The following is a 13,128-nucleotide window of genomic DNA, read 5'->3' on the forward strand; positions in this document are numbered from 1 at the left end:
CGAACCGGCTCGCGATCTTTCGAGCCAAACCTCGATTCAGTTGAGCTCGGCTCATTAATTTAAACGAGCCGATCTTGGATCTCGAACTCGGGTCGAAATTTGGATCTATAGAATCGAACCAAGCCGAGTTCGAGCCGCTCGTGAGCCTGCTCGGTTCGAAACCACCCCTCCCCCCCCCCCCCCCCCCCCCCTTGCTCGCACCCACATTTTTATTACACATACACATACTCATTACACCGGTGGTTTGGAGACAACCTAGAACTAAGGACTAACGTTCTAAACCCGGTGGTTTTGGTTGGTGAGCCTAATGGAATCCACTAAAATAAATATATTTTTAAGTAAATTTCTTTAAAATCACTTTTGAAGGATACCCTGTGCGTGCCATGTATTAACAGCTACGTGGCTCACGTACATTGGTTCCACTTTCCATGACTTGTATGGTCTCGTAAGAGAGTCATTTCAGCCAACCAGAATTTATTGTCTTTCATCTTAATCCAGTGTCTAATAGCCCAGACTAATTAGTCTTTGTAGTTTGTTTCTTATTTTAGTTAAAGGTTCTCGTAGTAGTTTGCATAGTAATCAGTTTCTGTTTTATTAGAATTTTGTTTTGTTTCTTAACATTTAAGAGAATTTGCTGATAAATCTGTATCCCTTCTCCAAATTCAATATATGAACGAGATGCCTGAGTTTGGTTTCTTAACATTTAACACAGCTTGCTTATAGATATTTATCCATTCTTCAAATTCAACAGATAAAACAGAAGCACGATGATAGGAAAAATTTAGGATAATAGAGGAATAGAAGTAAGAAGGGGCTGTTTGAGAATGAAAACCATATCTTTATTGAAATCATTCAGGCTATATATAGCAAGAGAAAATAACAATTGCTACTGGAAACGGACATGAACACCCACGTAAAAAAATAACTAAACAACTGTTAAACCTACAATTTAAACCATGTCTTCCATCTTGATATGGCACATATCATTCCCCATCGCTTAAGGATCCTTGTCCTCAAGGATGAAATCAGGATCAGATCCTTAAGTTAGTTTATAAGCCACCGGACCAACTTTCTCAATGACTTTGTATGGACCAAAGAAACGTTCGGTGAGCTTCATTGAGGGTCTAGCTCTGGTGGATCACCTTCAATATCCTCGATACTCGTATGGGGTAAATCCTCAATCATAAATAATTGTGGTCGTTCGCAACGATGACCTGGAACGAACTTTTCATCACAATAATAATAGCAGAACCCTTTCTCTCGACATTCCCGTGCCTCTTGGTTGGTTATTCGACAAAAGGTTGTTGGTTGAGTATTGGAGCTTTGGTTTATGTGTTGGGTTGGTGGAGGTCCTAACACACCAGTTATTGGGTTGAATGAGACTTTTGGTGTCACAATAGTTGGTTGGAAAAGTAGTTGGTGGTTTGGTAGCCTTTGCTAGTCTCCTCAATTAGTCGAGCCACTCCTATTGTATCGGCCAAGGTTCTAGGTTGTTTAATTTTAGCGTCTATGCGAATGTCGTCTCGAAGTCATGCAATAAAACAACCAATTAGGAACCTTTCCGGTAGGCCGTCCACTCGGTGGGAAAGCCTTTCAAAAGCTTCTTGATAAGCTGTTACGGTTGTGGTTTGTTTAAGGTGATTCAAAGATTCTGATGGGTCCTCGTAGTCGGCTGGACCAAATCGAAGTTGTACAACTTTGGTGAACTCATCCCATGTAAATGGTCCGCGAAATTTCATCAACCACCTGTGTCATTGCAGGGCGATGCCTTCTAAATGGAAGGAGGCTAACTGAACTTTTAGTTTTGGTGTAATGTTTTTGAATTCAAAGTATCGTTCAGCTTTGTAAATTCATCCAGTTGGGTCGTCTCTGTTAAACTTTGGAAATGACAACTTAAGATGTTGATGAGAGTGGTCATTTATAGTGTTTGAACGAGAAGTATGTGGGTGTGAGGATTCATCACGTGCAAATGGGTTGGTTTTAGAAGGGCTAGTGTTTTGGTTACAGAAGGCTCGAAGAACTTGGACCTCGGTTAACACTGCTTGTAATGCTGTGTTCACCTGATCGAAACTTGACTTGTGTTGTGCCAAGATTTCGTTGATTCTGCATTCGTTTTGCCACTAGTGTCCATGGTCGGCACCAGTTTTTTTCTATTGGAGAATCTCAATCAACAACACTACAGGTCGGAATTCTGCCAGAGATGGGTGACTTATCAGCCGACGGCACCGGTCAACGAGAACTCTGGTTTTCCAGCTCTGTCCCTTCAGCGACGAGCCACAAATTTATTTTTTTAGCCCTAGGTTTCGGAAAGCTCCGGAGGAAGCTTTCGTCGATTCCAGACGAGTCTGCGGCGACAACAATAACATCAGTGAACAAATTTTTTTTTCTTTCCTAAATTCTCGATTTCGGTACCGTCGGCGGCAATGACGAAATTGTCAATTTTGGTTCCGTTGGCGGCAATGACGACTTCGGTGGCGCAGCTCAAGTCCCGGCAACGACACAGCGTTGATGAAGGTCTGCGGCTCTGATTTGCAGCGGCGAGGAGGGTCTGTGGCTCTGATTTCTTCCCGAACAGAGATTTGCGACTCTGATTTCGGAATTTCTTCCCGGCGATAGAGGAAGGTCCGCGGTGACTCTGATTTCGGAATTTCTTTCCAACGACAGAGGAAAGTTTGTGGCGATGCTGATGTCAGAACTTCACGGAAGAGAAGAAGAGAGGAACAGGGTGGAAGAAATATTTCACTGCAGAGAGAGAGAGAGAGAGACGAGAAGGACGAAAGGAAAGAAATTGATTTTCTGGGCAGAGTTGAAGAGTGCTGCGACAGAGAGAGACGTAGAAACAAAGGAAGGGAAACTCGCAGAAAAATTGATTTTCTGGCAGAGTTGAAGAGCGCTACGAGAGAGAGAGAGATGTAGAAACAGAGGAAGGGAAACTCGCGGAAAAATTGATTTTCTGGCAGAGTTGAAGAGCGTTACGATAGAGAGAGACATAGAGACAGAGGAAGGGAAACTCGCGGAATGGAATTTCTTCCCGGAGTCGTAATCTACTCTGATACAACTGATACAAAGAATTTAGGATAAGAGAGGAATAAAAGCAAGAAGGGGCTATTTGAGAACGAAAACCATACCTTTATTGAAATCACTGAGACTATATATAGCCTGAGAATATAGCAACGGCTGCTGGAAACGGACATGAACAAAATAACTGCTATAGGACATGAACGTCCACGTAAAAAAATAACTAAACAACTGCTAAACCTACAATTTAAACCATGTCTTCCATCTTGACGTGGTACATATCACACGATTGTGCTACTGTCTTTCAAATTTTTTTCTGGAACTGGACGATTTTATACTAACAATTTCACATTGCTAAATATTCTTCTTGCCTTCGGTTATACTTAGTGCTAAGATACCTTGCATCTTCTCTGGGACTTGAAACATCTTTGGATGAGAATGAGATCATGGATGAACCCTTTATTGTCATCAAAATGCAATTTCGAGGAGGGCGTAGGCCTTTCGTTCCCTTCTATTTATGATAGGAATTTCTGTTGAAAATTAGGTGGGAAGGGCAGACGCCTTCACTCTCCTGTCTATCACATCAGAGATAGGAAAGAAGACCTCGTCTCTACCCTCCCCGGCGATCCCCCTTTGACCGACTGCCCTCCTCCGTTGACCACCCTCTCCTCATCACGGAATGGCCTGTGATATGTCTTCTTTTGACTTCTCAATGTGTTATCATGAAAAAACGAAAAACAAATAAAAAAATCTACTGGGATCTGAGAAATTTTGGGCAAGAAATTAGTAGAACCATTCGAACCATGGTTGCTGAGGTAGTGAGGGTTCAGCCTCACGCAGGGAGAATTTCTGACACGCCATGACTCAGCCCATTGCACTGTAGGCACTAAATATTGTTAAACCAGTAACTTAACGTAATCAATTTTCTGGTTTTACAGTGGTTTGACTCAACCGAGAAAACTGGTCAGTCGAATCAAATTCAATTCTTCATTGCACACAAGAATAAAAAATCTGGCCGGGACTGGTCGCCACCTAAATTATATGTAATCACCGGGACATATTTGAGAGGACATATGAATATGATGATGATCTCTCGTCTTCGAAATCCGTATTACGGAATTCCAGCACCTATGGATAAGTGATGGTAAATAAAACGTACGCAATTCTGAAGTGAGAGAAGACGGCGGCGAGGCCGGTTTTTTTTTATTTTGCTGGTCCGTGGCGGCAAGGCTGGTTACTTAGACTGGGGAAGAGCAGCTTTGTCCTTCTTTGCTTCCGTACCAGGTGAATGTCCACATTTGCTGTCTTTTCCCAAGCATTTTCTGTCTACAGGCGCGTTACTCTTGGAGAGTTCGTGCAAGATCACCTCTGACTCAGAGACGAAGAAACTGGAAAGACGCGAACGAGAGGCTACTTGGAGCTGAATTAACACAACACACACTGGTAATGAGCCAATTTAGAATCTTACGGTTATAAACTAGACATCAATGCTACTGAAATGATGGACTTACTTCAAATTCGTAGTATAATCTCTTTGACTGACTATCTCATCCATTTTACTTGTGTTGCACTAAATGCTCGTGTGCCTCTCTTCATAATCTTTCATAACAAAATTTTTATGTTATTTTAACTATTGTTTCCATCACTTTCTTTTCTGTACTTTCTTATATTCATAAGGTCAATTTGGAGTTTGGTTATTCCTTTAAACTGATGTTGACAATGCACTCAATCTGGTTAACCAACAATTAAAGTGCAATTAAAGCATTATTTGGGTGCCAAATTAGTGCAATGCATTCTTGAGCTCCTTATGGATTTCACGTGGAAAATTGCTAAAGATTTGGTGAGCTCATCATAAATCTTTGAGCTGCCTCAACATTTTTTGTGACGATTCACTTCTGATTTTGGGGATGATGATGGATTGATATGTGTTTGGACTATGATTAGGTGAACACTAGATGTTAGCATTGACAACTTTCACCAGAATTTTTTTCTTTCGTATTATCTCTTTTGTTACACCTTACAAGAATCCTCATTTAGATACAGAGAAGTATATCTATGACTATACATAAAATTACAGGATTTCTTCCTATAATCTTTCGGAGGATAACGTTGACGAATTTCCTTCTCTAATTTCTTGGAAGACAACTCATGCCAACAGTCCCTCTCAAGTTGGTGTGTATAGATCTTTGATGTCCAACTTACCAAGTGAGTTGTAAAAGTTCTTGTTGCATACCGCTTTTGTAAGTATGTCTACCAACTGGTCTTCAGATTTAGCAAACAAAAATCGAATAATCTTGGCCTCAAGAAGTGTCGATCTACTTCCACATGTTTAGTCCGATCATGCTGAACTGGATTATGCAAAATATCTACAGATGCCTTGTTATAGTAGAATAAGTCCATCTCACAACTTGGGACAAAACAAATTTTGGTCAGATTATGCAAAATATCTATAGATGCATTGTTATAGTAGAATCAGTCCATCTCACAACTTGGGACAAAGCAAATTTTGGTAAATAATCTTCAAAGCCAAAGAGGCTCACAAAGGCCTTTAGCCATACCAAGAAACTCGACTTCAGCACTTGATAAGGCTACCACCTTTTACTTCTTATTTCTCCATGTAACTAGGTTCCCTCTAACAAATGTAAAATAGCTTGAGGTAGATCTTCTATCTAAAATATTCCCTGTTCAGCTAACATCTGTATAACCTTTAACCCTAAAGTGGTTGTTTATTGAGAACATAAGTCATTTTCCCAGGGGAGGACTTTAGGTATCGAAGAATTCGACTCACAACATTCAAATGATCTTCACTTGACAATGCATGAATTGTCTTACTACACTTACTGCATAGGTGATGTCAGGTCATGTATGGGAGAGATAAATAAGTTTCCCAATCAACTTCTGGTACCTTCCTTTGTCTGTTGGCACTGGGTTTGGGTATTCTCCAAGCTTGTAATTTTAGATTATTGGGGTATCTACAGGCTTACAATCTAGTAGTGCAACTTCTGATAATAAATTTAGGATATATTTTTGTTGGGAAAAGAATATTCCTTGCTTAGAGCTAACAACTTCAATTCCCAGAAAATATTTGAGTCCTCCCAGATTTTTCATCTCAAATTCTATTACCAATTGTACTTGAAGTCTTGCTATTTCGTTTGGATTATTTCTTGTAATAATCATATCGTCTACATAAACTATCAAAGTTGTTACTTTACCTTGTTAATGTTTTAAGAATAGCATATGATCTAAGTTACTTTGTTGAAAATCATATTTCTTCGTTGCCAAACTCAGTCGCCCAAATTACGCTCTAGGAGATTGTTTCAAGCTATATAGAGTTCGTTGTAATTTGCACATCGTCCTAACTTCAGAATTTGTCATATATCCTAGAGGAGCATCCATGTAGATTTATTCTTTAAGATTTACATAGAGAAAATAATTTTTAACATCAAACTAGTGCAATGGCCAATCAAGGTTAGCTGCAAGAGATAACAAAACCTTAACTGTATTCAATTTGGCCATCGGTGAGAATGTCTCTTGACCTACACCATATGTCTGTGTATATCCTTTTGTTACTAGCATTGCCTTGTATCGTTCAACTGATCAATCGGATTTGTACTTGATGGAGAATACCCATTTACACCCCAAATGTTCTTTTACCTTCAGTTAAAGGAACAAGACTCCACGTCTCGTTTTCCATTAATGCCTCTATTTCTTCCTTCATAGCTTATTCAACACTTGTGGTTATATGGTGTGAGGAGAGTTCATTTACAAAGTTCTTTAGGGGTTCAGATAATTCTTTTTAGACATATAATTGGCAATCAAATATTTTGATATTTGTTCATTTACTTCAGGAAAATATATATTTGGTGGTTTGTCTCGATTGTGCTCGACAGGTAATTGATAGCCAACGGGAATATCCACTTCATTAGAATTTTGAGGTGTGACAAGAGTACTTACCTCAATGATATTCTCATGAGATGGGTCGCTGGATACAGAGGAGATGAGGGGTACTACTACATCAACTCCCGAAGATGTCGTCTCTGGATTCGGTTTCACAGTAGTCGCTTGAAGAGTATTAGTCGTTGTATCAGTGTCTTCTAACCAGTGAAATGTCAATCAATTCAGCTCTTCTTCTCGTGTCACCCCCTAAAGAGAATAATTGGATGCAATAGAAGAGTATAAAGATCAAATTCACCATCACTATTCCACCCCTTGTTACAGAAGAAATAACTCCATTAGCATTGGCAATACTAGTCCACTGAGGAGCAGAGTGCTAAGAAAAAATATTTGCATCAAATGTCATATGGTCCATTGCTCCAAAGTCAAGTATCCACACTCTACAATCAGTAGATCCGAGGAGAGCATTACCTAGAGTAGATTTTGAACTATTGACTAGAACAAGAGAAAGATGTGGCTCTCCTGTAGCCACTGTAGCCTTGCACGTGCCTTCATTATTCTAAATTGCATCACAACGCTTTCTAGCTTGGAGTTTGTGCCACCACTTGGGGTACCCATGTGGCCTGAAGCATGTCTCACGAGTATGTTTTGCATTCCCATAGTGAGAGCATCTAGTTCCATCAGAAGTGGCTTGTGATTTGGAGTTGGAACTGGATTTTCCACTATGCCGTGAGATAGACCCAGAGTGTGTCAGAGAATGCGAGCTATATTTGAAACTCTTGGATGCCAAAACTATTCCTGGTTTATCATGGGAGCTACCATTTGTTATCACTGTTTGACAAACAACTTCTCAGCAAATGTGAGCATAGGCTTGCTCCACAGAGATTATTAAGAATTTTTCAAGAGAGCCACCAGATTGTTTGAGACGTGTCACACGTCACCAGAGATCATACATCTGGTAGGTGTCACTGCCATCAAAATACGTAGTAGCAATGGCATCCCAGACCATCTTGGCTGTCGGGGATCAAATGAAGTTGTCGATGAGGGAAAAGTCAATGGAATTAATCAACCAACCTTTGACAACAGCGTTGTCTATGTGCCTTCGTCGAAAGATAGGATCTATCTGAGTCGTTCAAATACCCCAACTTGTCTTTGCCCGAAATATATATCTCGACAACCTAGAACTAGAGTGCATAGTTGTTGCCATCTAACTTGATTTCAATCTGGTGCAGCAATATCGATGGTTTGGGTTGGGGCTGAAGCTTTGCTCAAAGCTTCTATCATTTTCTTGGTCAACTTGACCAGGACAGAGGAAGGCGGAGATTCATTGGAATAGATGTCTATATCAGCCATGGACGAAGATATGAGGGGTCACAGACTCATGATTAGTAGAGAACCCATGATGAGCGAGAGAGGATGAGACTCTCCAAGGTGAAATGATCAGAACTGTATTCGTGAAACCTAAGCCCGACGGATGGCCGGTGTGGTACGTCAGAGGAACGACGTACCATATGTCAGAGTCTCAGTTGGAGTCGTTGTGTGAGGAACAGTCTTGGTATTTGGTCGAGGCTTGGCTGCATCGAAAGACGAATGACCTTGTTTCTATTGCTTTAGGAGACAACGACTTCTCACGGCGAGGAAGACTAGCCACCGCTAGTACTATCTCTCACTAGAATTTCCTCCCAGCGTTGTCGTCGTAAGAGCAAGAGATCTTGATCAGATCTCTGAGTTATTCATCCACTTTAATACCATGACAACTTTTACCGAAAATTTATTTCTTCCATATTATGTCTTCTATTACAATTTACAGGGATCTTCACTTATATACAGAGAAATCTATTTATGGCCCTACAGTAAAATTACAGGACTTCCTGCTATAATCTCTCGGAGGATAACTTTGATGGATTTCCTCCTCTTTAAGTTTTTGTAGAAGACAACTCGTGCCAAGCTTGTTAACATCTTTCATCTATTACAATCACTTGTTTTTCAATGTGATATCTTGGTTTAATTATCTGGGTGGAAGTGTGCTAGATATATCAGATTCTCCACAATGTGGAAACTTGCCTTCCTTCTATGAACTGCCGTCCTGTCCATGTCGAGTGGTTCTAATTCCTTAATGATTTCCAGCTCACTGGATGGAGTATGCAAGGTTATTTCATAACTGCCCCCAATTATATGTTTATGCTGTCAAATCATTTAGTAGGTTAACAAGTTCATTTAGACATCTATTTTTTTCTTTCTAGGATCTCATATCAAGGAGCAAATAGTACTCTTATTTTAACATATCAGAATGAAACTTCTATTGCCATCAAGTCCATTTTTAGAAAATAAATCTTAATTCAAAATAATTCAAATAATTAGCAAATAATTCAAAATTTTGATCATAAGAAGGGTATTTCAATTACTTCTTTTGTTACACTTAGGGTGTGCAGATATTACTAGTGAAATTTTGGTTCTATGAGTTGAAATGGCTTCCATTTCTAAACTGGGATAACATCAAATCATGTGTTGATACAACAGACATCACTATTAGCAGACTATGCCAGAAGTTTCCCTAGGCTACACGTTTTGTTGTTGAATATGAACCCAATCACATCTTTGATCTTAATTCCCTTAATTTAAGAATTGGTTTCACTTTTATGTGAGTTTTTCTGTTGTAGAAATTGATTGCATAATTTCATTTATTCTATCTACCCACTTTATGTGACGACTCAGGACTCGAAGAGGGTAACGAAATTCATTTTTCATCTCTCTCTCTCTCTCCATAACGACTTCATTATTTAAACGTAGTTGTAGCTTCTAAGCATGTTATCATGATTGTTGCCTTCCCTTTCCTTTTTGAATTTTTACGGTTTTTTCCATTTAGTAGAAGAATTTCAGATGCGTGTGTGATAAAAGATGAAAAAGAAGCCCATTACTCATTACTGAATAGTTAATGCTGTGAATTGACACGTCTCTTTCTCAAATCATTTCCAATTTTAATTAAAATCTTAGAAGGAGTCTTTTGCTTTTCGTTTACGCCCTTTCCTTTCAATTCTTTTTTAGCGGGATTCCTCTCCTTTCTCTCTCTAAAATAAATTCTAATCAAAGCTCTCCAACCTCCCTGCTGCCGGGCGGTCTTCTTCCCCCCCCCTCTCCTCCCACAACTCCTGCTACTTGGCATTCCTTTCGCTTACTAACACTTTCAGACATGAATCTCTTTCTTGTTTTCTTTCTCTTTTTGGAACTACCCAACTTCTCCCCTGTTTTCTCTTTGTCGCCCGACGGTCTCTCCCTCCTCGCTCTCAAGTCCGCTATCGATCTCGCCGTCGCCGTCGCTGCCGAGGATAATCCCTTCACCGACTGGAATGAGAACGATTCCAGTCCATGTCATTGGTCCGGGGTTTCCTGCATGAACATTTCGGGCTTTGCTGATCCTCGGGTCGTTGGGATCACCGTCGCAGATAAGAACCTTCAGGGGTATATCCCCTCCGAGCTTGGATCTTTGGTCTTTCTTCGTCGTCTCAATCTTCACGGGAACCGGTTATCAGGTCCCATTCCCGTACAGCTCTTCAATGCCACTTCTCTGCATAGCGTTTTTCTTTATAACAACAATCTTTCCGGACCTCTCCCCTCGGAGATTTGTAATCTCTCGCGAATACAGAACCTTGACCTCTCCCAGAACACGCTCTCTGGCGGAATCCCCCAGAGCTTCGGGAATTGCACGCAGTTGCAGCGGCTCGTTCTGGCTAAAAACAATTTCTCTGGCGAAATTCCGGAAGGTATATGGCCCAAGATGGGGAACCTTGTCCAGCTCGATCTTTCCAACAACCAATTCAGTGGACAACTACCGCCGGATCTCAGCCAGCTCAAATCACTGTCCGGGACATTAAACCTCTCGTTCAACACATTCTCCGGTAAGATTCCGGAATCACTCGGGAAATTGCCAGTAACGGTGAGCTTTGATCTCCGAAACAACAATTTTACCGGCGAAATCCCTCAAACCGGAACGTTCGCTAATCAAGGGCCCACTGCTTTCCTTCACAATCCTGGTCTCTGCGGATTTCCTCTCCAGAAACCTTGCCAGAATCCCCCCTCGTCTTCTCCAGGTTCTAGGAACCCTGCGCCGGAACCCGGTTCATCCTCCAAAAAGGGATTAAAGCCAGGCTTAATAATCTTAATCTCGGTGGGCGACGCAGCCGGAGTGGCATTGATCGGCTTAATCATCGTGTACATATACTGGAAAAGAAAGGACTCAAACAGCTGCAGCTGCACCGGGAAACGCAAACTGGGAGGTGGCGCGGACGGCAGAGGTCGAATGTGCATATGTTGGAGGGGAAATTCGGACAATTCATCGGAGGTGGACTCAGAAAAGAGCGGAGACGAGGGGGGCGAAGGCCATATGGTTGCGATTGACAAAGGGTTCACGTTAGAACTGGACGAGCTACTCCGAGCTTCCGCGTATGTGCTGGGGAAAAGTAGTCTGGGGATCGTGTACAAGGTGGTCCTGGGAAATGGCGTGCCGGTGGCGGTGCGGCGACTGGGAGAAGGCGGAGCCCAGAGGTACAAGGAATTCGCGGCGGAGGTTCAAGCCATCGCACGCATGAAACACCCCAACATAGTTCGATTAAGGGCCTATTACTGGGCACAGGACGAGAAGCTTCTCATCTCTGACTTCATCTCCAATGGCAATTTGGCCGCTGCTCTGCGTGGTGAGTTTTAAATTCGGTTAATTCGAGTCGTCTTCTTTCTCTGAAACACCTTTTATTCTCGATCGCTTTTTCACGAAAGAAGACATTTTTTTTCTCTTCTGTTTTATGGAAGCATATGGGTACAAAGTCATGGATGCCATGGATCGGAGAAGGACAGAAAGAAAGCTACTTTGGGTCAATTCAGCAAACATGTAGCTGACTGTTTTTTATCTTCTGATTTTCATGTCTTTTTCTGTGATAGGACGAACAGGGCAGCCGTCACCGAGTCTCACCTGGTCAACTCGGTTAAAAATCATCAAAGGAGCGGCGCGAGGACTGGCTCACCTCCACGAGTCCAACCCCAGGAAGTACGTCCACGGCGACATCAAGCCCTCCAAAATCCTCCTCGACGCCGATTTCAACCCCTACATCTCCGACTTCGGTCTGAACCGTCTCATCAGCATCACGGGCAGCGGCGGCGGCGAATCTATCTACTCCTCCAGCGGCTATATAGGCGCCGCTCTCCCCTCCGTCCGCCCCGCTCCGTCGGAGAGGGCGAACAACTACCGCGCCCCGGAGGCACGATCTCCCGGCAGCCGGCCTGCCCAGAAGTGGGACGTCTACTCCTTCGGTTTGGTGCTGCTGGAGACGTTAACCGGAAAGGCTCCGGAACTCTCCTCCCCACCAACGCCTTCGTCTTCGACAAGCGAAGGGGTGGTGGAGCTGGTGAGGTGGGTTCGGAAAGGGTTCGAAGAGCAAAAGCCATTGGGGGAGATGGTCGACCCGGTTCTGCTGCAAGAGGTGCGCGCCAAGAAGGAGGTGCTTGCGGTGTTCCACATCGCGCTCGCGTGTACCGAGACGGATCCAGAGTTGCGGCCGAGGATGAAGACGGTGACGGAGAATTTAGAAAGGGTGGGCAACTAAGAGGAGGAGAACCATCGATGAATCTAAAGAGAGAATCAGGAAGTAGCAGGCGCCGGAGTTGTGTTTTTTTGTGCCAGAGAAGGTTGATTCGGAATGAGGGGGGGCTGGAGAGATTTGTTTGTTATGATGATTGGGGTGAGAGAAATTGAGCATTTATTTGTAATATAAAAGGTTAGATTGAATTCAGAATGTCAGATGTGTGTGTCCCATCCATTTAATGCCCCTCATAGGTGGTCCATGATAATAAAATTGAATCGTGAAGAGTGAGTATGAACAGAATAGAAAGAGCATACAGAGATCTCTTACAACACTTATTTCTAACATCCGGTATCATATAGTAAGGCAATGTCGTTGTGGCATCCGTTCCCATCAAGAAAGAACGAGGATTCATAGGATTTTCTCGCAAAATCCCTAAATTTCCGTAACCCTATGTGAAAGATTTAAATTATTTACTTAAGGATGAGTAAACAAGGTTAGTAAAATTCTTATGAGCTATAATCTCATAATCTCGTACAAAATTTTGAGTTTTTACAACAAACTTATGGAAAATAGTTTTTGATGCTAGTACGTGCGCTGTTTCACGCTCACATCCGCTTTCGTCCTCAACTCCCTGATAAGATAT

The 13,128-nt window shown here is 42.1% G+C and overlaps 1 protein-coding gene across 1 annotated transcript; it reads left to right on the forward strand.

The window, feature by feature from the left end:
- Positions 1-10,028: 10,028 nt before the first annotated feature.
- Positions 10,029-12,719, forward strand: LOC137944354 (receptor protein kinase-like protein ZAR1). Its single transcript, XM_068790018.1, has 2 exons — positions 10,029-11,603; positions 11,845-12,719. The coding sequence occupies exons 1-2, from the start codon at positions 10,103-10,105 to the stop codon at positions 12,504-12,506; spliced, it is 2,163 nt and encodes a 720-aa protein (XP_068646119.1). The 5' UTR covers positions 10,029-10,102; the 3' UTR covers positions 12,507-12,719.
- The last annotated feature ends 409 nt before the right edge of the window (positions 12,720-13,128 follow it).

This window comes from Aristolochia californica, unplaced genomic scaffold (genome assembly GCF_029961685.1).
Source record: "Aristolochia californica isolate CCGP_79_NKW_82.1479 unplaced genomic scaffold, dmAriCali1.0.hap1 SCAF_1, whole genome shotgun sequence".
Lineage (NCBI taxonomy): Eukaryota > Viridiplantae > Streptophyta > Magnoliopsida > Piperales > Aristolochiaceae > Aristolochia > Aristolochia californica.

What these genes read in the sequence shown, in the direction of transcription:
- LOC137944354 (XM_068790018.1), top strand. Translation starts at nt 10,103, where the DNA reads ATGAATCTCTTTCTTGTTTTCTTTCTCTTTTTGGAACTACCCAACTTC. An exon ending in TTTGGCCGCTGCTCTGCGTG is followed by an intron (nt 11,604 to 11,844) that starts GTGAGTTTTAAA and finishes TTTCTGTGATAG; the next exon opens with GACGAACAGGGCAGCCGTCA.